At 42.0% G+C, this 25,553-nt stretch overlaps 1 protein-coding gene across 2 annotated transcripts in view; it reads left to right on the top strand.

Annotated features, from left to right (window-relative positions):
• The first annotated feature begins 1,552 nt into the window (after positions 1-1,552).
• The window catches only part of gramd1ba (GRAM domain containing 1Ba), a 454,136-nt gene continuing 430,135 nt past the window's right edge, over positions 1,553-25,553 (top strand). For both annotated transcript variants that reach the window (XM_041174427.1, XM_041174426.1), the window contains exon 1: positions 1,553-2,197. In XM_041174427.1, the coding sequence (XP_041030361.1) occupies positions 1,857-2,197 (341 nt within the window). In that variant the 5' untranslated portion in view covers positions 1,553-1,856. The remainder of the gene's footprint in view (positions 2,198-25,553) is intronic.

Genomic DNA, 25,553 nt, shown 5'->3' with positions numbered 1-25,553 from the left:
CGTCAGCCATTTGCACGTGTATACGCTTCGAAGTTTGAACATCTGTCATATACACAAATGCTGGTGTTTAGCCCTTAGTGTAGGAAAAGTGATTTAAATAAATGGGCTTAGTAGTGTATTGTCCCTTTTTAAAACAATTCCAGCTGTAATGATCAGATTTAGCCTTTACCCATAAATGATATTCTATCTTTCTGTACAAAGCTATACTTGAGGCCCAATTTTCTAGATTGTGTATTGTCCATTTGACTGTTGCACTGCAAGAATTGGAATTGTTTTAATTCAACATTGCTCCGGGCCCTGAAAATTAACATGGAGGTTTGAAATTTGGATTCAGTTCATTGATGTCTATGATTAAATGTCATTTTGAGAATTTTAGGGTGTAACAACATGCTTTTTTGGACACTAGGAGGTACAGTACTTGATATTCAGTGTAGCTCAGAAAACTCAAACATACTTAAGTGCCAAACCGAATTATTCTTTAAAAAAAAACTTATTTTGTCTCATTATGTGCTTATCCATCTACCTACATTGAATATATAGATTTGCTTTCAGCATACTGTGGATTATTCTAACCTCTTACTTTATTGTAGTTTCCTCTACGACAACACTTGTTTTGAGAGTTATCTCTGATAGAAAGCTCTTGCACCCTACTTTACTTGTAATATCTTGCATATGCTCTTGCCTTGAGTAAGATTTAGAATGGAAATGTGATTTGAAAATAAATCAAACTTCTTTTAATAAAACTCATCTATATATTTTATTCAGCTACTTTAAAATAAAAGCATCTCATTCAAGGAGCGTTTTTAAGTGAGTACTTTAAAAGCCATTGTAGTGTTCCAACCCACCCGCACCTCAGAAAGTTCATTTTTTTGGTAGATTTGAATCACAACACTGGTATGTCAGCAAATAATAGTACTGTCTCTTCAAACTGTACATTTATAGTATGAATATAAAATGTTGTATAATCTATAATATTATCAGCAAACAATGCATAATTAGTTGCTTATCATTTATGTGAATATTTACAATAGATAAAACAAATCTTTATTCTTTTTAGGGGAGCATTGCTGGTTGAACTTGTGTGTGCATCCTGGTTATTGACTCACTAATCTTCACTCTCATTCTGCTTACATCGAAAAATATATTTTGCTAAACTGTGAAAGTTAATTGATACCATGATGTGGAAGAAGAATGGCATTACCATGTAGATGTGGGATTAGGAGTTTGGCCATTCATCTGTCGAAGGTTTGACAACTTGCGGTCCTGCTCGTTACAGCCAGTTAATAATGTAAGCTAGTCCCATGTGGCCGAGACTATAATTACATGCTACAATTACCTATGCGTGTTTATCTTCTGCATTATTTAATAATACAACTTCCCTGATGAGCACCGGTCTCCTCTTCACCCTGCTGCTGTTCAAATCCTTCTGTGGATTTTGATTGGTTTTTAACTTATGTTTATAATACCTGCCCTCAAAACATTTTTATCAATAGGCGTCCAGCCTGCGAATAGCTTTCTGCTGTCAGTTAACCTGCTCTGGAGGGCTAAAGGACACTGAAGAAGTTCCAGCTATAATATTTCAATTTGATGAACAGCTAGATAAGACGACACTTTTCAAAATTTTAATTCAATTTGTATGAAGTATTTGACTGCACACAACATCACTTAATTTAAAGGAACAACAAAAACAAGTACAGTGAACAGGTACTGGATGTAATCTTAAGATGTGCGTGAATTCACAGTGACAGCTACCATTTCCTGGTGTGTGACTTGGTGAGCGTTCGTTTTTCTTGTATAAGACTGTTTTACAACTTCGTTTTACAGCACAGTAAAGGAATCTTGCACGAACTATAGAAATGACAGATATGCTGCAGCTTCCAGCTGTACAGATTTCATCTTCAGGCAATGGCACTGTGGCTTGGTCAAGATCCTCAACTCCAACACTTCGAAGGAAGCGTTTCAAAATGAAACGTTGGAAGAATGTTCAGAGTGAAAAAGAACAAATGGTGAACAATATTTACTGTGGTCCGATAACCAAAGAGTACCTACAGCTTCCTTCTATTGAAATCACTCCATCAAGTGATGAGGATACTCCTTGGTCAAATTGTTCCACGCCAAGTGCTTCTCCACGCCGCAAACGTTTCCTGTTGAAGAAATGGTTGAAAGTTCGTGAGAAAGGTGAAGCAAGTGAGACCAGGTAGATATTGAACATAGAACTGAGAAATGAACAGCTAATGTGAAGTGCTGAAAAGTAGAAATCTGTCATAAAAATGTTAACACCAAAAAAACCTTGTCATTTCTTAGAACATGTAGCAACTAGATGACTATCTGCTTTCTTAGTGACAGCTAACTAGGTTTTAAGTTTAAAAAGAAGAACTAGACCATAAGATGAGTGCTGTTAAAAACAAAAAAACTGCGGATGCTAGAAATCCAAAACAAAAACAGGATTACCTGGAAAAACTCAGCAGGTCTGGCAGCATCGACGGAGAAGAAAAGAGTTGACGTTTCGAGTACTCATGACCCTTCGACAGAACTTGAGTTCGAGTACAAGAAAGAGTTGAAATATAAGCTGGTTTAAGGTGTGTGGGGAGGTGCGGAGAGAGAGAGAGAGAAGTGGAGGGGGTTGGTGTGGTTGTAGGGACAAACAAGCAGTGATAGAAGCAGATCATCAAAAGATGTCAACAACAATAGAACAAAAGAACACATAGGTGTTAAAGTTGGTGATATTATCTAAACGAATGTGCTAATTAAGAATGGATGGTAGGACACTCAAGATATAGCTCTAGTGGGGGTGGGGAGAGCATAAAAGATTTAAAAATAATGGAAATAGGTGGGAAAAGAAAAATCTATATAATTGATTGGGAAAAAAAAAGGAAGGGGGAAACAGAAAGGGGGTGGGGATGGGGGAGGGAGCTCAAGACCTAAAGTTGTTGAATTCAATATTCAGTCTGGAAGGCTGTAAAGTGCCTAGTCGGAAGATGAGGTGTTGTTCCTCCAGTTTGCGTTGGGCTTCACTGGAACAATGCAGCAAGCCAAGGACAGACATGTGGGCAAGAGAGCAGGGTGGAGTGTTAAAATGGCAAGCGACAGGGAGGTTTGGGTCATTCTTGCGGACAGACCGCAGGTATTCTGCAAAGCGGTCGCCCAGTTTACGTTTGGTCTCTCCAATGTAGAGGAGACCACATTGGGAGCAACGAATGCAGTAGACTAAATTGGGGGAAATGCAAGTGAAATGCTGCTTCACTTGAAAGGAGTGTTTGGGCCCTTGGACGGTGAGGAGAGAGGAAGTGAAGGGGCAGGTGTTGCATCTTTTGCGTGGGCATTGGGTGGTGCCATAGGAGGGGGTTGAGGAGTAGGGGGTGATGGAGGAGTGGACCAGGGTGTCCCGGAGGGAGCGATCCCTACGGAATGCCGATAGCGGGGGGTGAAGGGAAGATGTGTTTGGTGATGGCATCATGCTGGAGTTGGCAGAAATGGCGGAGGATGATCCTTTGAATGCGGAGGCTGGTGGGGTGATAAGTGAGGACAAGGGGGACCCTATCATGTTTCTGGGAGGGAGGAGAAGGCGTGAGGGCGGATGCACGGGAGATGGGCCGGACACGGTTGAGGGCCCTGTCAACGACCGTGGGTGGAAAACTTCGGTTAAGGAAGAAAGAGGACATGTCAGAGGAACTGTTTTTGAAGGTAGCATCATCGGAACAGATGCAACGGAGGCGAAGGAACTGAGAGAATGGGATGGAGTCCTTACAGGAAACGGGTTGTGAGGAGCTGTAGTCGAGGTAGCTGTGGGAGTCGGTGGGTTTGTAATGGATATTGGTGGACAGTATCACCAGAGATTGAGACAGAGAGGTCAAGGAAGGGAAGGGAAGTGTCAGAGATGGACCACGTGAAAATGATGGAGGGGTGGAGATTGGAAGCAAAATTAATAAATTTTTCCAAGTCCCGTCGAGAGCATGAAGCAGCACCAAAGTAATCATCGATGTACCGGAGAAAGAGTTGTGGAAGGGGGCCAGAGTAGGACTGGAACAAGGAATGTTCCATATACCCTATAAAGAGACAGGCATAGCTGGGGCCCATGCGGGTACCCATAGCCACACCTTTTATTTGGAGGATGTGAGAGGAGTTGAAGGAGAAATTGTTCAGCGTGAGAACAAGTTCAGCCAGACGGAGGAGAGTAGTGGTGGATGGGGATTGTTCGGGCCTCTGTTCGAGGAAGAATCTAAGGGCCCTCAGACCATCCTGGTGAGGGATGGAGGTGTAGAGGGATTGGACGTCCATGGTGAAGAGGAAGCGGTTGGGGCCAGGGAACTGGAAATTGTTGATGTGACGTAAGGTGTCAGAGGAATCACAGATGTAGGTGGGAAGGGACTGGACAAGGGGAGAGAGAAGGGAGTCAAGATAACGAGAAATGAGTTCTGTGGGGCAGGAGCAAGCTGAGACGATTGGTCTACCAGGGCAGTTCTGTTTGTGGATTTTGGGTAGGCGATAGAAGCGGGCCGTCCGAGGTTGGGCGACTATCAGGTTGGAAGCTGTGGGAGGGAGATCCCCAGAAGAGGTGACACGTCCTCCTTCTTCCTTAACCGAGGTTTTCCACCCACGGTCGTTGACAGGGCCCTCAACCGTGTCCGGCCCATCTCCCGCGCATCCGCCCTCACGCCTTCTCCTCCCTCCCAGAAACATGATAGGGTCCCCCTTGTCCTCACTTATCACCCCACCAGCCTCCGCATTCAAAGGATCATCCTCCGCCATTTCTGCCAACTCCAGCATGATGCCATCACCAAACACATCTTCCCTTCACCCCCCCCATCGGCATTCCGTAGGGATCGCTCCCTCCGGGACACCCTGGTCCACTCCTCCATCACCCCCTACTCCTCGACCCCCTCCTGTGGCACCACCCCATGCCCACGCAAAAGATGCAACACCTGCCCCTTCACTTCCTCTCTCCTCACAGTCCAAGGGCCCAAACACTCCTTTCAAGTGAAGCAGCATTTCACTTGCATTTCCCCCAAATTAGTCTACTGCATTTGTTGCTCCCAATGTGGTCTCCTCTACATTGGAGAGACCAAACGTAAACTGGGCGACCGCTTTGCAGAACACCTGCGGTCTGTCCGCAAGAATGACCCAAACCTCCCTGTCGCTTGCCATTTTAACACTCCACCCTGCTCTCTTGCCCACCTGTCTGTCCTTGGCTTGCTGCATTGTTCCAGTGAAGCCCAACGCAAACTGGAGGAACAACACCTCATCTTCCGACTAGGCACTTTACAGCCTTCCAGACTGAATATTGAATTCAACAACTTTAGGTCTTGAGCTCCCTCCCCCAACCGCACCCCCTTTCTGTTTCCCCCTTCCTTTTTTTTCCCAATAAATTATATAGATTTTTCTTTTCCCACCTATTTCCATTATTTTTAAATATTTTTAAATCTTTTATGCTCTCCCCACCCCCACTAGAGCTATATCTTGAGTGCCCTACCATCCATTCTTAATTAGCACATTCGTTTAGATAATATCACCAACTTTAACACCTATGTGTTCTTTTGTTCTATTGTTGTTGACATCTTTTGATGATCTTTTTCTATCACTGCTTGTTTGTCCCCACAACCACACCCCCACTCCACTTCTCTCTCTCTCTCTCTCCCCCCCCCCCCCCCCCCCCCCCCCCCCCCCCCCCCCCCCCCCCACGCACCTTAAACCAGCTTATATTTCAACTCCTTCTTGTTCTCGAACTCAAGTTCTGTCGAAGGGTCATGAGGACTCGAAACGTCAACTCTTCTTCTCCGCCGATGCTGCCAGACCTGCTGAGTTTTTCCAGCTGAGTGCTGTTTATCATTTACTTGCCTTTACAGAGAAATTACATATGACTCATGAAGTGTGGCCTGTATGTTTCCATTTTTGATACAATATAGTTATCTAAATCTTCCCATCAGCCATTTGCATGTTTGTAAGTAAATATCCAACCACAGGAGTTTACAGTAATTTAGTGAAGAGCGCATATCTCGCTCTAAGTAAATTGTGATGAGTTTTTTTTTCCTGAAATGACCTTGAACTTTACTGCTTGGTACTGGTTACAAAAATCACAAAGATTTTAGCAATCTTTAATAGGCCTACTGGAGAGTGAAAATATCTGGCCAGTGGAATAATCTTTACTTGTATTGCTCATACTTATCTACTAATGATCTTGCAGTTGTTCCAGAATAAATTATGTTAGCCTTACTACTGAGAGGGATAATATATATTTAGAAAGGTGGTGGGAATGAGAAAATGGAAGCATGTAAAAGAAAATTAAAACTAAAAGGTCACAAGTTACTACATAATTAGCATTGATCGATGACATTGGAGGGAGTCAAGCCTGTATGCAAAGTTCTTTGAAGAACCAAGACTATCATAAATCATATTATATGTGGAACTTGATAGCCTCTTAATTTGGTGCTTTCGGACCTGTATAATTTATAGAAGTAACAATTCTTAGAAAAAATGTAGTGCTGTCTGTGAGTCTGTTTTGTACCTTGAAAATAGTCTTACATCATAAGACTGTTGACTAGACACCATTTTCCATGTAAACAGTTTGGTTAAGATAACAAGCGTTCATGTATGGTAAGTATCTGGATTGCACTCTCTGTGTGGAAGCATTTAGTGGAATTATTAAACGTTTTATCATGTGTTTTGGGGGCTGACTAATCAAGATGTTAAGTACAAAACGTATCAAAATAACCTTCATCCAAGTGAATTTAAGGTAGAAGTTAATTTTAGGAACAAGGCTAGTTTTTTTTTGGAAATTGGTTACAGAGCTGAGTCATGTTTCCTTTATTGTCTAAATAACTGATCAATTTACGTGTTGCAGGATGCTGTGTAACATTTTCTGTTGACTCCTTACTCATCTGATTTGGTCTCTGGCTTTGACACAAGTGCAAGTGAGGACGGTTAGAATTTCTATAAGAAACAGGTCATTTGCGCTAAAAATGTTTAATGAAGATGAATTGTAGAGTGAGAAAAAGTTAACATTTGACCTGTTAAGCAGTTCTTTAACTTTAGCAGTAGCGTTATTCTTTCAGAATTGTAATGCCGTTGCCTGAACAGCGAATATTAAGCTTAATTCAGCGCATGGGTTTGTTGTTACTTTTCAACGATTTAAAGTCTGGCTCCTCTGAAAATTAATATTCATCTACCATGTGAAGTGAGAAATGGAGATGTAAATGAGATTTTGCATGTAGCAGGCTACCAAAAGTAGTTATTAACCTGATAGTGTACTACTACTCATAAGTGCAAAAAGTGACCAAAAGGCTAATGGAATCGTCACAGACGCTTTAAAGGTGTTTCCCCAAAGTTGGCCATGAGTAATGTATTTATATGTGAGTGTGCATATTTCACCCTTGGAAGGAGTAATTCATTGAAAAAAATAAGCCAGCAGTAAAGCCTTTTTAGGTTAATTTATTTCACACTATTGCTCTGGAAGTTACCGAAGAAAAGTAAAATTACACACACACACAAGTATTAGTTACAAATGAAGATCAAACAATACTTCTAAACATGAATCAAGTTTAGCCCATATTTGGTGCAGGCCTCATATGTTTTAAAGTTGAGATGTTTGCATTATCTAAAGTGAAGATCTTGAGGTTGTAGAGTTGACTTTGCAGCTATGATATCTTCCACTGTTGAATCGCCAGAGGTTGCTTTAACAGGTGAACTTAGTAAGTAGAATCAGGATTACAGGGAGGAGAAAAGTTTCCTTTCTTCCCTGGTTCTGCAGGAGCGACACTTTCAAAACTGCGCAGTAAATTACAGCTGACCACTAACTGTCTTTGATAAAAGCAAAAAACTGCGGATGCTGGAAATCCAAAACGAAAACAAAAATACCTTGAAAAACTCAGGTCTGGCAGCATTTGCGGAGGGGAACACAGTTAATGTTTCGAGTCCATATGATTCTTCAACAGAACTAAGTAAAATTAGAAAAGAGGTGAAATATAAGCTGGTTTGGGGTGGGGATAGCGCTGGATAGAGGGCCAGTGATAGGTGGAGATTACCAAAATATGTCATAGACGAGAGGACAAAGAGGTGTTGAAGGTAGTGATATTGTCAAGGAATGTGCTAATTAAGGATAGAAAGCAGGACAAGCAAGCTAGCCCTAGTGGCGGTGGGGTGAAGGGAAGGGATCGAAGTAGGCTAAAAGGTAGAGATAAAACAATGGATGGAAATACATTTAAAAATAATGAAAATAGGTGGGAAAAGAAAAATCTAAATAAATTATTGGGGAGAAAAAAGAGGGGAATCGGAAAGGGGGTGGGGATGGAGGAGAGAGTTCATGATCTGTTGAAATTGTTGAACTCGATATTCAGTCCGGAAGACTGTGAAGTGCCTAGTCGGAAGATGAGGTGCTGTTCTTCCAGTTTGCGTTGAGCTTCACTAGAACAATGCAGCAGGCCAAGGAAGGACATGTGGGCATGAGAACTAACTGTCTTTGGATGCCTTTCTCTGTCTGTCCCTGGGTTGAAGCTGTTTTAAGATGGTTCTGCAAGATGGACTTCCCATCTTCCTGCCCTTTTCAATGCGTCTTGCAGGTAAACCAAGATGACCATCGTTAAATTATCTGTACAAGAATGCCCAGTCACTTCCCATGTAAGGCAAGTGGTAATTTCATTAGTTATCCAAAGTTTCCTTACCCCCTGTAGTGACCAAAAGTGTCAAGGTTGTTCACACCTTGTTGCGGCTTATCAGTTAGTATCTTTGCATTTTGAGGAAGAGCCATCAAGTCAATGTGTTTCTGTTTACTCTTTTGGAATACTCATTGAATTTTAAATGTACGTGCCTGAGGATGTCTCCTCTTTGTCTAGCTGAAGGAGTTCCAATCTGAATCCACAGGTGGAAAGCCATGTGACTCTCAGGATCCATTTTGGAAACAGTTTTTAAGCTCAGTCCAAGGTTTACAAAATATTTTTTCTAAATAATTGTAATATCATAACTGTGCACAGTAAAAGAATGCTGGCTGTTATGTTAAGGGCACTGGAATACAAAGTGCAGAAGTGATGCTTCAGTTTTACAGAGCCTTGGTCAGACCCCATCTGGAGTACTATGTTCAGTTTTGGACACCATATTTCAGGAAAGATATATTGACCTTGGAGGAGGCAGAGGGCAGATTTACCAAAATAATACCAAGGTTTAAAGGGTCATGCTCTGAGGACATTTGGCTTGTAGAGAAGTTTGAAAGGTGGTTTAATTGAAGTATTTAAAATAATAAAAAGGACCCTCTGGAGGAGTCTTAAAACTAGAGCTAGTCCATTCAGGAGTGAAATAATGAAGCACCTCTTCACACGAAAGGTAGTTGAAATCTGGAATTCTTTCTCACCACTCCCTGCCCCCCAAAAAAAGCTGTGAATGCTGGATCGTTTGAAATGATCATGAGGTTGCTTGACCTCTATCGGGTAAAAGTATCAAGGAATATAGGTCAAAACAGATCAGCCATAATCTAATAAGAGTGACAGAACGGACTCAAAGGGCCTTGACTCCTGTTGTTGTGTCCATCTTGTTCTTATTGTAATAGCACCTGTACTTATATCATGCTTAATTGGGTTGAAATGGCTTTATATAAGAGTAGGAAAGCACTTTGATTCTAATAATCATTTTGGTACTGTGATGAAGACAGTATGATAAAAATAACTGTGATTGTGCAGGACTTTAGAATAGTCAGCTTTAAAGCTGTCAGAAGCTTTCTAGAAAAGTTATACACAAGATAAGTGATTTGTTGCACTGTGACATATATCACATGTAATGTGATTTGCTGCCTGAGTACTGTAGTCATGTTACTGATTTTGACTTGCCCTCATTACAGAACAGTGAGTTGAGGAAACTAAAATGAGTTTTAAAGGAAATATGAGAGTTGTAGAAAGGTGAACAGTACATTCCAGAGTGGGCCAATGAAAGTTTGCTAATGTGCATATTGATAAGGATTATAAACCAGGTAGGCCTGTTAAGAGTAAAATAGGCTGCAAGAGAGGATCAGGAATTGACTGGTGCTCAAATCTGTTCCCTGTTATTTGCTTCCCTTATCTCTATTCTTTTTCTTTTGTCTTTGATATTCATTTATGAAATAACGTGTTCATTTTTTGAGCCTTGTCTGGGGCTTGAGACTGAAAATAGTCAGACGGTCTGAACATTTAGACCTCGCTCTAGCTTTCCTCCCATCAGCAACCCCAGCTGCTTAATGGGTAAAATAAAAGATATTTTAAAGAGCTTGGAGATGCTCCAACAGCAGTGTCTCAGCTCAGTGTGGGGACAACAAAGTAAAACATAAAGCTTGCTCTTGGTGTTGACAGGATCCCAAGAAAATTCTCTCTCGGTTTTCGTTATCCCACTTATACTCAACCCTAGTTTTGTTTTCCAATTTGCTAATTTTATTTGCTTTCTGTCCTGAAGACACAGATTTATGCCGGGTGTGGTCCTGTGGGTGCTGGCTGCATTGGCACTTTGCCTATGTAGACATTCTTAATGTTTGATCCAAGACAATAATTGCTACAATGATAATCAACTTTAGAGGATCATAGAAGTAATCCCTGGTACTATTAGTAAATTGTGATGAGGTACTGGACCATATCTATTTTCTTCACAAAATCACAGCACAGAAAGAGGCCATTTGGCACATTGTATCTGCACCAGTTTTCTAAATGAGCAATTCAATTAGTGCAATTCTCCTGCCTTTTCCCCAAAGCCTTGCACATTCTTCCTTGTCAGTTAACAGTCTAATTCCCTTTTGAATGCTTTAATTAAACCTGCCTCCTCCACACTCTCAGGCAGTGCATTCAAGACCCCAACGACTCACTGTGTGAAAAAGTTTTTCCTCGTGTCACTTTTGCTTCCTTTACCAATTACTTTAAATCTGATTCCTCTCATTCTAATCTTTTTGTGAGTGGGAACAGTTTCTCACCATCTACCTGGTCCAGACTCCTTATGATCTTGAATTTCTCTATCAGACCTCCTCTCAGCTTACTTTTCTCCAAGGAAAAGAGTCCCAATTTCTCCAATCTCTCTTCATAACTCAAGTTTCTCATCCCTGGGACCATTCCCAGGAATCTCATCTGCACTCCCTTCAATGCTTTCACGTCCTTCCTAAAGTGCAGCACCCAGAACTGGATGCAATATTCCAGCTAAGGCGAAACCAGTGTCTCTTATATAAGTTCAACATACTCTCCTTGCTCTTATATTTTATGCCCTATTAATAAAAGTCTAGGATGTGCTTTATTAATGACGCTGTCAACCTGACTGGCCACCTTCAATGACTTATGCACATATACATCCTTGTTTCTCTGCTCCTGCACCCCCTTTAGAATTATCCTTTTTATTTTATTTTTTCTCTTCATGCTCTTCCTACCAAAATGAATCACTTCAAGTTTCTCTGCATTGAACTTCTCTGCATCTTCCATCTGCCCGTTCATTCTACCAACTCATCTATGTCCTTTTGAAGTTCTACACTATCCCCAGCACAGTTTACAATGCTTCCAAGTTTTATATCAAATGCAAACTTTGAAACTGTGCCTTTTATACCAAGGTCCAGGTCATCAATATGCATCAGGAAAATTAAGGGCCCTAAAACTGACCCCCGAGGAACTCCTCCAGCTTGAAAAACATCCATGTACCACTCTTCTCTGTTTCCTATCATTCAGTCAATTTTGTATCCTGTAGGACAGTTTGTCTATGTAGACATCCTTAATGTTTGATCCAAGGCAATAATTTCTACAACGATAATCAACTTTAGGGAATCATAGAAGTAATCCCTGCTACTATTAGTGAATTGTGATGAGGTACTGGACCATATCTATTTTCATCACAGAATTGTTACAGCACAAAAAGAGGCCATTTGGCACATTGTATCTGCACCAGCTGCTACTGCCCTTTTTATTCTATGAGCTATAACTTTGCTTGCAAGCCTGTTGTGAGGCACTGTATCTAATGCCTTTGGAAGTCCATGTATACCACATCAACAGAATTGCCCTCATCAACCCTCTTCAAAAAAAAATAGTTAAACAGGACTTTCCCTTAAGAAATCCATGTTGGCTTTCTTTAATTAACCCACATATGTCCATGTGACTATTAATTTTGTCACCATCCAAGTCACCATCCTGACTTGGAAATATATCACCGTTCCTTCACTATAGCTGGGTCAAAATCCTAGAACTCCCTCCCTAACAGCACTGTGGGTGTATCTACACCACATGGACTGCAGCGGATCAAGAAAGCAGCTCACCACCACTTTCTCGAGCAACTAGGGATGGGCAATAAATGCTGGCCCAGCCAGCGAAGCCCACATCCTGTGAATGACTAAAAAGAAAGAATTATTGTTTCTAGAAGTTTCCCCATGACTGAAGTTAAACTGACTGACCTGTATTTGCTGGGCTTATCTTTATAACTTTTTCGAATAAGACTCCTTGTTCTGGTCCCTCTGCTCACTGAACTTCTGCTGTTTTTCTGGCCCTTCTGCTCAAGGCACTGAGACCAGTTGTAATACTTCTGTCTGTGGTTTACATCAGGAAGCTGCACAAAGTTGTGGATTGAGCTTGGTACCTTCTTAACCTCTACAATCCAGCTTTGTTTGGCAATCTACCTTCATTGCCTAATTTAATAAGTGAAACTTTGAAAAGTAATGTAGACACTCCATCTCAAGTCCGCAGATCTGTACCTGAGGCTGTGAATGCATTGCTTATTTGGGCCAGGTGATGGACGTTTGAGGGCTGTTGAATCATATCCTAAATTGACTGAGTTATGAATGACTAATTGCATATGAAGCTGTACAGTCAATGGAGAGGATTCTTTACTCCCATCTGGCTGTTCTAGAGTCTGAGAGATGAAAAGGTTGTGCCAATAAACAGCACCATTTAGTTTTTGCCTTTAATTAGATTTTTCTTGGCTGGCACTGTTCTAAATATACTGTTCCAAATACACATACTGTGTGCAGTAAACAGATATTTTGAAATATTAATGGAATAAAAATGTAATTCATTTTTTATATTCTGCCTAATCTAGTTTATTATTGTGATTTTATAAATACCTCAAATGGGCATCACAAAGGAAATTGATTACAATGCAGCATGGCACTGATTATTTTTGTTATGTAGATTTTTATAAGATTGTCTGCACTTGATTACAGCTCAGCATTGTTTTTAGCAATTGATTACTTTGCAACAAAAGTGGTGCTCCTTAGCTGCCCTCATATTTTGTGCACCATATTAGAACTGGTAAATATAAGATGGTGACTGAGAAGGTAAATCATTCTACAATTCAAGATTTATAGCTTACAGCTGAGTAGCACTATTTTGTGATGAGGTAAGCATTTCCTCTCCCATTGCATGAAAAGAATGGCTTTGCTGGTACTTTGGCGCAAAATGCTGTAAAGTTTATCTCACTACAGAATGCTAGTACTGGGTATATCACAAATATCATAACTAGACACCTACCTCGATTTTTTGTTTTTTTTAAAATAGAATGCTCTGGCTTATCGCACATAATGTTGGTGTAACAAGGAGCAATATTGCATTTTTATGTTGGTAACTTAATTAGTGCTGATACAAAGAAAACAAAATACCTATTGAATATTTTGTAAGTTAGAGATTCAATACTCCCTCTAGGTGTCAATGACCGCTTTGCACCTTGACGCCGTCTCAATTTAATAAGCAACAATAGTTGAAAGCAATCTAGATCGGGGAGAGGGAGGAAGAGGCTAGACCTAGGTGGCAATTAAATATATTTGGTAATTGGCATACCGCTTATGAATTTTCTGTAACAATATTTGTGGTTTTCTTAATTAATTAACAAGCAAATTAGCCAAAATAAGCAGAGGCTTAGTTTCTTCCTTATGGACTCAATCATTTGAAAACTGCCAGTACTCCATAGTGAAAATTAATTACTTTCCATTTCTGTATACCACACAGTTGCCTGTCCATCTTGCCAGCCATTAAATAGCTGTCAACTGCTCGAACATTTTGCCACTTGCCTTCAGAATTTATTTTGTACCTCCACATTGGATTGCTTTTCACTTCATTACATCTACTGCTTCTCCTTAGTTATAGGTTGGCAAATATCTAAAATTAATTTTGCAACTTTATAAATACTAAGCTGTATTTGACCCTAATGCAGGAACATATGCTTTAAGTGTGCAGGACAATTCAGTTTGGATCTGCTGGTCAGAATTTCTGAATCATTCACTAAGTTGAAGGGAGGTGAATAAATTGTGTGGATTGCTAGTTTGATCCATTTAGTCCATGGGTTATACATTTGACACCATTGTTTTAATTTCAATTCTTAATCAGTTCTGGCCATCAGAGTAAGGTGCATCCCAGAAGGGAAACTAAATAATAAATCAAGACCTGAATCTTGCTTCATGGTAACAAAGCATCTCCTTGCACTTGCCCCAACAGTCTCAGTAGTATAGAAGTCTTGTGTGGTCTCCTGCTTGATGGATTGGTGAATGGAGTACAAGAGGAAATTATTTTTTGTACACGACACTTGGGGGATAGAATTTCCATTTATTAATTAGCAATTCTGGCCCAATTTGCACCCAAAATAGCAGCCATTTTGTAAAGTATTTTTTCTTCCATGTTTGTGTCTAGCCAAATCCAAAATCTGCCATGAACCAGCACAATTGGTGGTTAATAATGTAACTTTTAAAATTGCTTTAAAATATGTTCCTTTATAAATTTAAGGACCGTAACTTAGTAAAATTTGATTTAGTACAGATAAAAATGGGTTTAGCACAAAAAATAGTAATTTTCAACAATGTGAATCCACCACCTGGAGTAATGCGATTTTAAATGACATAAAATGACTTTTAGAAAGTATGCAAATCTATTTTCTAGCTGTATTGGGTTACAGTAGTCAGTTCCTTAGTAAACTGAAAAAAGGGAATCATTCAAAATGCACCTGTTAGTATCCAAAAGATCCAGGTTAATTTTTGCAACCTCCACAAAGGCCTGCAGATGAGCACAATGGCAGAAATCAGTTTTTTTTGTTTTGAGGCTGCTTGCAGCGCATTGCTTTTAAAAATAGCACAAAAGGTCATGGAAACTTGAGTTGCATTGAATGCAATTTGTATGTAAAATTCTGCAATCTTTAGTGGCAATTATGCCGATTATTGAGAGAATTGTGGCGAAAGCTCAGCACAGAAACTGTAATGCTTCTTGCATTGTATAAATATTCCAGCCAAGCCAACTCAAAGGGCTAGTAAACGAGGCATCTGCCCCAGCCAGGGCTGGACAAAGACAGAGCTATTGGGATTCTTCTCTCCCACACTGTGATAATGGTTTTAAAGTTACATGCTCAAAACACAATGGGTTGTAACAAGGTTAACCGAATAGCTTGACCTGAAACCACCCTGTCACATGACCGAGACTTGAGCTATTTGAATTCCTTTAATTTTACAGCTTTTGAATTTTGCCTTCAGTTGTGGTTTAACCTCAGAAGAGAAAACCGGACTCCAGGCTAGAGGCCTGCCTTTGACCTCCATCTGTCTGAATCCAATCTCCAGAAAGAACCCTGTATTTTGCCTTCAGAGTGACCTGATACCCAGGTCATCGCTGCATCTTCAATGGACTCGCCCTACAACCGAGTTCCTCGGAATTCTGCCAGACAAAGCCACCTAAAGGAACCTTCCTTGGACATTGATTCTGGACTCTGGATTCATGTGAAACCATAATTCTTATTTTTATCTTGGTCTTTGCCCTGAACCCCTTTCCTTCCCTTATCTCTCTTCTATTGTATGAATGCAAAAGGGGCAGATGTTGCAAAATCCCCTCCTGTGTTTTGTGTGTGTGGGGGGGAAAAAACTACCCCTCTTATTTTATCTTATCTCAAGTTTGCTGTGCGATTATTAATAGAGGATTGGATCACTCCACAATGGAAATGTTGGGGAAAATACACTTATAAACGGGGAAATCAAAAGTCAAAAACACTTTTCTGTTTACGGACGGGTAGTGAGTGGAGAAATCAGGGCTGTATAAATTAACCCCCCTCCGTTTGTACATAAGTCATCAATCAACTGTCAAAAACTACTATTCAAATTCACAAAGTCTTGTTCTGTTTCCTCTATTGTGAGCCCTGCCCCAAATTAGGACTCTGAAATACATTAAAATTGATCAAGCTATAAATCAGTACCATCACTTACTAGAATAGCTGTTACCAGATATGAAAAACCATGATACCGCAATAAAAAAAGGCAAAAGGTTTTTATGAATATATAATCCAGATTATAATGACCAATGTAAAATGAAAAACACTCATGAACTCTATTTACTGGCCAGGATATGAAGAAGTTGCAATCTTGCATGTTTATCAATGTAGTTATTACCAGCAACTAGCACATCCCATCATTCAGTGTAAAGAAGGTTTTGTGCAATTTTTTTTGTGCAAATCCTTTGGTGTAAACCATGTGAAAGATTTTCCACAGCAGAAAATGAAATACAGGTCATTCCCCTCATCTGTGAATGAGTTTTATCTGGAATTGAATTTCAGACAATTATAATAACTCAAATAGGGAAACATCATCATAGAATCACACAAAACAGAAGTTGAGTGTTTGGGAGAGAGAAGCAACATCACTTCATCTGTTAAATTTAGTTGAACACAATGTTGTCAATTAATAATCTTATTTTTTTTATTCCTTGAGAAGGTGGTGGTGAGCTGCCTTCTTGAACCACTGCAGTCTGTGATGTAGCTACACCCAGTGTTAGGAAGGGAGTTCCAGGATTTTGATCCAGTGAGGGAATGGTGATATATTTCCAATTTGAGATGGTGAATGGCTTGGAGGGGAACTTCCAGCTGATGGTGTTCCCATGTGTCTGCTGCCCTTGTCTTTCTGGATGGTAGCGGTCATGGGTTTGGAAGCTGCTGCCTGAAGAGCCTTGGTGAGTTCCTGCAGTGTACCTTGTAGATGGTACACAGTGCTGCCACTCTGCAGGTGGTGGAGTAGTGAATGTTTGTGGATGGGATGCCAATCAAGTGAGCTGCTTTGTCCTGGATGGTGTCAAACTTCTTCGGTGTTGCTGGAGCTGCAAGTGGGGAATATTCTATCACACTCTTGACTTGTGCCTTGTAGATGGTGGACAGGCTTTGCAGAGTCAGGAGGTGAGTTACTCGCCACAGGATTCCTAGCCTCTGACCTGTTGTTGTAGCCACATTATTTATAGGGCTAGTCCAGTTCAGTTTCTGGCCAATGATAATCCCTCCAGGATGTTGATAGTGGGGGATTCAGTGATGGTAAGGCCATTGAATGTCATGGGATGACAGTTGGATTCTCTCTGGTTGGAAATGGCGATTTCCTGGCACGAATGTTACTTGCCATTTGCACATGCATTTCTTCAGAGCCCGAGGAGTTGCGAATGGTACTGAACATTGTGCAATCATCAGCGAACTTCCCCACCTCTGACCTTATGATGGTAGGAAAGTCATTAATGAAACAGCAGAAAATGGTTGGGCCCAGGACACTACCTTGAGGAAGTCCTGCAGTGACATCCTGGAACTGAGATGATTGACCTCCAACAACCACAAACATCTTTCTTTGTGCTAGGTATGATTCCAGTCAGTGGAGAGTTGACCCCCGATTCCTGTTGACTCCAGTTTTGCTAGGGCCCCTTGATGCCACACTCAGTCAATTGCTACCTTGATGTCAAGTGCAGTCACTTTCACCTCACCTCAGGAGTTCAGCTCTTTTGTCCATGTTTGAACCAAGGCTGTAATGGGGTCAGGAGTTGAGTAGCCCTGGTGGAATCCAAATGGAGCCTCAGTGAGCAGGTTATTGCTGAGCAAGTGCCACTTGATAGCACTGTTGATGACCCCTTCCATCACTTTACTGATTATCGAGAGTAGACTGATGAAGCAATAATTGGCTGGGTCGGACTTATCCTGCTCTTTGTGTATAGAACATGCCTGGGCAATTTTCCACATTGCTGGGTAGATGCCAGTGTTGTAGCTGTACTGGAACAGCTTGGCTAGGGGCTTGGAAGTTCTGGAATGCTACTGCCAGAATATTATCAGGGCCCATAGCCTTTGTGGTTTCCAGTGGCTTCAGTCGTTTCTTGATATAACATGGAGTGAATAGAATTGGCTGAAGATTGGCATCTGTGATGCTGGAGGACCTCCAGAAGAGGCTGAGATGGATCATCCACTCAGCATTTCTCGCCTCGCCCTCCAGTGAGTTGTTTAACTGTCCACCAACGTTCATATCTTGATCTGGCAGGATTGCAGAGCTTAGATCTGATCTGTTGGTTATGGAATTGCTTAGCTCCGTCTATTGCTTGCTACTTCTGCTGTTTGGCATGCACGTAGACCTATGTTGTAGCTTCATCAGGTTGATACCTCATTTAATGGTAGATTGAGGGATATACCAGGCCATGAGGTCACAGATTGTGGTTGAGTACAATTCTGCTGCTGCTGTTGGCCCACAGCATCTCATGGTTGCCCAGATGCATTTACGGCAGGCAGGTTGGTGAGGATGAGGTCAATATATTTTTGCCTCTTGTTGGTTCCCTCACCACCTGCCACAGACCCAGCTTAGCAGCTATGTCCTCTAGGACTCAGCCTGCTTGGTCTGTAGAGTCACTCTTGGTGATGGGCATTGAAGTTCCTCACTCAAAGTACATTCTGTGGCCTTGCCACGCTCAGTGCTTCGTCAAACTGGTGTTCAACATGGAGGAGTACTGATTCATCAGCTGAGGGGGTGGGGTGGGTTGGGGTGGTGGATGGGGTTGGTGGCAGTATGTGATAATCAGCAGGAGGTTTCCTTGTTCATGCTTGACCTGATGCCATGAGACTCCCTGTGGTCCAGAGTTGATGTTGAGGACTCCCAGGGCAACACCCTCCCGACTATATCACTGTGCCGCCACCTCTGCTGGGCCTGTCCTGCCGGCGGGACAGGACACACCCAGGAATGGTGATGGTAGTGTCTGGGACATTACCTGTCGGTTATGATTCTTTGAATATGGCTATGGGCGGAATTTTCTGGCCCGCCTCCCTCCGGGATCACCTGGACTCACCGGACCCATGGACCTTTGGCCATATCTCCCACAGTGGCCACAACAGGACCAGAAAATCCTGGCCTATGTCAGACTGTTGCTTGACTAGTCTGTGGGACAGCTCACCCAATTTTGACACAAGCCCCCAGATGTTGGTGAGGAGGAATTTGAAGGGTCGACAGATCTGAGTTTGCCATTATTATTTCTGGTGCCTAGGCAAATGCCGGGTGGTTCGTCCGATTTCTTTCTTTTTTACTGATGTTTTAGTGGTTTGATACAATGGAATGGCTTGGAGAGGACATGGGACTGGGGTCACCTGTAGGCTAGACCAAGTAAAGAAGGCAAATTTCCTTCCCCAAAGGATATTAGTGAACCAGATGGTTTACAAAATTCAACAAACATTTCACTTTTTAATTCCAGATTTTTATTGAATTCAAATTCCACCATCTGACGTGGCGGGATTTGAATCGGGGTACCCAGAGCTTTACCCTGGGTCTCTGGATTACTAGTTCACTGACAATACCTCTACATCACTGCAACGCCTTATCTGCATGGTTCCAGGGAGGAAGTCTTACTTTAGAATCAAATCTAAAACGAATCCTTGTATTCCATTAAATTACTGACATATAACTTATTTTCTGGTCTCCCTTGCCAAATGATGTTAAAGGTTCCCTCACCAGTGGTGGTATCTCCCACTCTTTCAAATCTGCCATCATCACCCCATTTCCCCAAGAAACCCACTCTTGACCCTTCTATCCTTGTAAACTACCTCTTCCATCTCCAACCCCTCTTTCCTCTCCAAAGCCCTTGAATGGGTTGCTGCCTCCCAAATTTGTGCCCATCTTTGTCACAACTCCATGGTTGAATCTCCAAATAGGTTTCCATCCTAGCCACAGCATTGAAACAGATCTTAAAATCACATCATATCCTATATTGTAACCGTATGAAATGTTCCTCCTCGTCTTTTTCTACCTATCTGTAGTCTTTCACGTGGCTGACCACACCATCCGCCTCCCAGTGCTCTCTGTTACCTAGCTGAATGGGATGGGTGGAGGGGTGGAACTTTATCTGCAGGGCATGGAGGTGGGTGGGAGCAGAACGGTGTCAGGGCAATGGGTGACCATGGGGGGGGATGGGTGGAGGGCACAGAGCTTGACATGGAATGTGGAGGGGTGAGGCTTGTTGTGGAGGGCCATGGATGTGGTTGGGGAACATGAGGTGGTATGGGGAGTGTGTGGAGTGGCGAGGGGGTATGATGCCTAGGGGACCTTTTGTATTCTTATTTTAACCGGAATGAAGTTCACTGCACCAAGGTGGGCCTTTAACAGCTCACCTTTGAACCTGGCAGCCACTGTGGCTGTCTCCAAACCTTTTCCTGGCTCGGCTGGCTTAACTCCAGCCCGCACCTGACTGGCCAGCAATGAAGCTCTCGCCTTTGCGGGTGCTTTCTCCTGTGGCGGGTGGGCAGAGCTGGGAATTTTCCCGATTCCTGCTCCCTGCTTCGAGGATGAAAGTCCAGGCCAATGTGTCCAATTCGGAACACTGTTCTTAAGGAAAGATACAAAAAAATTGATGAGAATGGTTCCAGAAATGAAGGACTTAAGTTACTTGGATAGATTGGAGAAACCAGGACAGTTCCCCTTAGAGAAGGTGGAAAGGAGGTGTGAAAGAAGTGCTCAAAATTATGAGGGGGTCTAGACACAGTGGATAGGGATACACTGATCCCAATGTTGGAAGGTTCAGAGGACATGGATTTAAGCTGGTTAACAGAAGAATCAACAACGACATGGAGAAAATCTTATTCAGCTAGTGGTTAGGACTGAAATGCATGATTGAGAGTGTGGTGGAGGCAGATTAAATCTTGGCTCTCAGAGGGAAATTGGATAATTAACTGAAGAGAGAGAATCTGGAAGACTATGGGGAAAGGATGTGGGAGTGGGACTAACTGAGTTGCTCTTGCAGAGAGGTAGCACAGCCATGATAGACTAAATAGCCTCCACCTGTGCTACAAGCATTCTGTAATTGAACTGCCCTCTCGTGGGGATCGTCATTTATCAGTCGTAGCCAGAGAACCAGCTACAATCACTTTTTTCTAGCTTGGCTTAAATAGCCAAGTGGTTATGATACTGGGTTTGTAAACCCAAGATCAAGAGTTCAAATCTCACACTGGTAAACTATGAAACAATGTAACTTCATCTGAAACAGATAGAAACAGGTTTGTACTCAAAAGAGTTACAATCACTTTTTTCTAGCTTGGCTTAAATAGCCAAGTGGTTATGATACTGGGTTTGTAACCTCAAGATTAAGAGTTCAAATCTCATAATGGCAAAACTATGAAACAATGTAACTTCATCTGAAACAGATGGAAACAGGTTTGTACTCAAAAGAGTTACAATCACTTTTCTTCCCCATCTCTAGCGACTCCAAGGATCTGCCCTTGCCCCCCTTCTATTTCTGACCTACACACCGTCCCCAGTGACTTAATTTGAATACACATCAAATTCAAAGGCAGAACTTTTACAGACTTGACCTGCAGGGAATGAGTTGGTCAGAAAGCCTCAGTGAATCCCCAATTCTTGATTTCCCTCATAGACTGTGGTGATTTCACTTGGGGTGTGCCACTGATGTCACTAATTGGTTCCTGCTTAGAGGCTTACCTAATTGAAAGGATGTTGATCGTTGGTGTAAAGAGCAGGGCTCGATGGAATAGGCTTCGATGGAACAAGCTTCCAATCCCAGGTTGGTATCCGAGGCCTGGGGAGGTCACGCATCTGGATCCAAGAGATAAATGTGAAGGCATTTGGCTCCACAAAGTCTTCACCTAGATGGAGCTGCTGGGTTCCGGAAACCTGATCTACACAGTTGAAGTTGAAAAGCTGAAATAATAATGACACTTGCAGCTGCATTATCATACTTAGGTACTTAAAGTTCTAACCCCTACTTGGATTGGGTTGGTTGCCTGCCCACATTCTCACCTCAGATAAAGCTGGAGATGGGCAGGCTTGGGTCAGGAAATGGATTTTTGAGACTTTAAAATCCTCATCCCACCCCACCCGCCTCTTCTGTTTAGCTTAAAATTCAGTCCAAATGGCGGCTGATGACACCCAGCTCTACCTTGCCACCACCTCTCTGAAACATTTACTGCTTCTGATTTGTCATGCTGCTTGTCTAGCATCCAGTATTAAATGCGCAGGGCTTTTGTTCAATTAAATATAGGGAATACCAAAGCAATATTTTAGTTCTCTGATACAAACTCTATTCCCTAGCCACCAATTCCATCTCTCTTCCTGGTCATTGATGTGGAATCAAGCTGTGTTCTCATTTATGCATTTTATTTCAACCTAAGCTGAACTTGTCACCGTATATTCTCTTCTTCACCAAGACTGCCCTCTGCCCTTGTCCATGTCCACCCTTGCCTCAGCCCATCTGTTGTTGAAACCTTCATCCATGCATTTGTTACTTTCAGACTCAACTATTCGATACTTTAATTGCCAGTGTCTCATCTTCACCCCACCCCCCCATAAATTTGAGCTCATTTATGGCAGAGACCTTAACTTGCACTAAGGCTCCTCTTTCAGTTTTCATTGTGTTCACTGATCTACAACAGCTCCTGGAATAACAACGCCTCAAGTTTAAATTTCTTACCTGTGTTCAAACTCACCCAAGGCCTTGACTTTCCCCATCTCTGTGAACTCATTCTGCCCTCTTCTTTTAATTCTATCCTCTTGTGTCTCCTGGGTTTGCTTTGCTGCAAGCCCCCAGCTTTATAATGCTCTCCCTGCACCTCTCTGCCTCTCTACCTCGCTTTCCTCCTTTTAAGACACTTCTTAAAGCCTACCTCTTTGACCAAGCTTTTGGTCATCTGACCTAAATCTCCTCATGTGGGTTGGCATCATATTTTGTTTTATATTGCTCCTGTGAAGTACCTTGAGATGTTTCATTATGTTAATGGCGCTATGTGAATGTAAGTTCTCCAGCATAGAAAAAAATTGTGGTAGCTGCAGCCAGTTACTATGTGCTTGAGCTGACAGTGATGACTCTGGTGACTCCTAGCGTTCCAGATTTTGGCTTCTGAGACAAATACTCCAGGTAGAAAATATTGGAGGTATTTAAAATCTAAGAAATGTTGTCTAAGCAACTGTTTGTTTGTAAATGTAATTCTTTATATTATGCTAAAAATCTCATTTCCAGTTTTAAATGAGCTTGGCCTCAGCTGTGATGTTCCCTGTGACAAAATAACAACAACATTGTAAAAGGATTATATTTTAACAGATATAGTATCATTGCTGCAGAAATGGCTTCATAAACCATGATAAATAAGCCACAGTCAGAAACCCAGGATAATTGCAGCTTGGAATTGCTTAGGCATATTTGTTTTTCTTTAATAATGGTGAGTGCTGCATGTCATTGCTCACAGTAATTATAAGGATGTTCATTTTTACAAAGGCAGGGACATTATGCAATTAACACAACGTGTAAGTGGAACTATATCCAATGCAGATGGTGTGTGTTTTGTGGATTTGATCTGTTCCCGGTGTCTCCCCTTCAGGCGTAAACCTTGTTGGGGTGGCCGGTTTTCTTGGGCAGCAGCACAGCCTGGTTGTTGGGCAGGACCCCACCCTGGGCTATGGTGACCCCGCCCAGCAGCTTGTTGATGCAGATGGCGTAAATGGATGCAATTTGAGGTCTGGCTAATTCTATTTAGATATATTCTTAGATCAGCAAGGGGATAATTGTTTGTCTGTAGATTAGCCCTAAAATTCAATGAGTGGAATAAATGCTGACATAAGTACTGAGATTCACCTGCCTCCAACTTCTTCAGCTGACCCCAGCAAGGTTCATGGGGTCAGGAGAGGCTATGAATTACAGGCCTCTTTCCAGATTGACCAGAAATGCTGGTAGAAGCTTAGCAGAGTAAGGGGAGGATGCCAGTTTTTGGATTCCTATCTTTTGTGTTCATATCTGTATCCCTGTCTGAATCCTTGAGTGGGCCTCGCCCCAGCCCTCACTCAGCACTTTTGGCACAATACCCCTCGTTAAATCTCAGCCGCAGAAAATTGATTCATGCTTGCTCTAATCAATTTTCGTGTAGTGATGTATGTTGTATTTAAATTTCAGCAAGGATGCTCGTGTCCAGAAGATTTTGTAAGCATGAAAACATAATGCACTCTGAAAGCCCAAAACATGTGACCTGATTTTGGTAGCAGACAATTTATGTGCTGGTTTCTGCGACTTGCAGTGTTTCTTGCTTTAGCAACACACAGGCAACAAGACATCCTTTTCACTGGTGAGAAAGGTGAACGGCTAGGCTCTTTGCTTAAAATGGATTGATGATCTTTTAAGGTCAACAATGCCTAAATTAAAAAACCACGTCCAATGCGCACAGCCATAGACATAATTAAAACATCAAAGCTCCACAGAACTAAAATCCATCTTTTTACATCTATTATCTGATGGAATCAGTGTCCAAATATTGCATAAATACAATTTTTTAGATTTCTAGAATTTATTTAATGAGATATAGGAGCTATTAAATATGTCATAGTCATAGAGCCTTAGAGGCCTAGAGCACAGAAAAAGGCCCATTGAGTCTGCGCCGGCCAAACCTAACTATTCTAATCCTATTTTCCAGCACTAGGCCCATAGCCTTGTATGCCAAGGCATTGCAAGCGCACATCCAAATAGTTCTTAAATGTTATGAGGGTTTCTGCCTCTACCACCCTTTCAGTCAGTGAGTTCCAGGTTCCCACCTCCATTTTGGTAAAAAAAATTCTTCATTACACTCCCTCTAAACCTCCTGCCCCTCACCTTAAATCTATGCCCCTTGGTTATTGATCCCTCCACCAAGGGGAAAGGTTCCTTCCTGTCTACCCTATCTATGCCCCTCATAATTTTATACACCTCAGTCATGTCCCCCCTTGATCTCCTCTGCTCCAAGGAAAATAACCCCAGTCTATCCAATCTTTCCTCATAACTAAAACTCTCCAGCCCTGGCAACATCCTGGTAAATCTCCTCTGCACTCTCTCTAGTACAATCACATCCTTCCTCTAATACGGATTCCAGAACTGCACGCAATACTCTAGCTGTGGCCTAACCAGCGTTTTATACAGTTCCAGCATAACCTCCCTGCTCTTATATTCTATGCCTTGACTAATAAAGGTAAGTATCCCATATGCCTTCTTAACTACTTTATCCACCTGTCCCGCTACCTTAAGGGACTGGTGGACATGCACACCAAGGTCCCTCTGATCCTCGGTTCTTCCCAGGGTCCTACCATTCATTGTGTATTCCCGTACCTTGCTTGTCCTGCCCAAGTGCATCGCCTCACATTTGTCCAGATTAAATTCCATTTACCAGTGATCAGCCCATCTGACCGAGCCGTCTATATCCTCCTGTAATCTAAGGCTATCCTTCTCGCTGTTTACCACCCCACCAATTTTCATGTCATCCACAGACTTACTGCTCAACCCTCCTACATTCAATTCTAAATTGTTTATATATACCACAAACAGCGAGGGACCCAACACCAATCCCTGTGAAACCCCACTGGACACAAGCATCGAGTCACA

The sequence above is a fragment of the Carcharodon carcharias genome, chromosome 25, assembly GCF_017639515.1.
Source record: "Carcharodon carcharias isolate sCarCar2 chromosome 25, sCarCar2.pri, whole genome shotgun sequence".
Classification (NCBI taxonomy): Eukaryota; Metazoa; Chordata; class Chondrichthyes; order Lamniformes; family Lamnidae; genus Carcharodon; species Carcharodon carcharias.
Note: the sequence above shows the minus strand (reverse complement) of the source record. Positions and strands in the feature narration are given on the sequence as shown.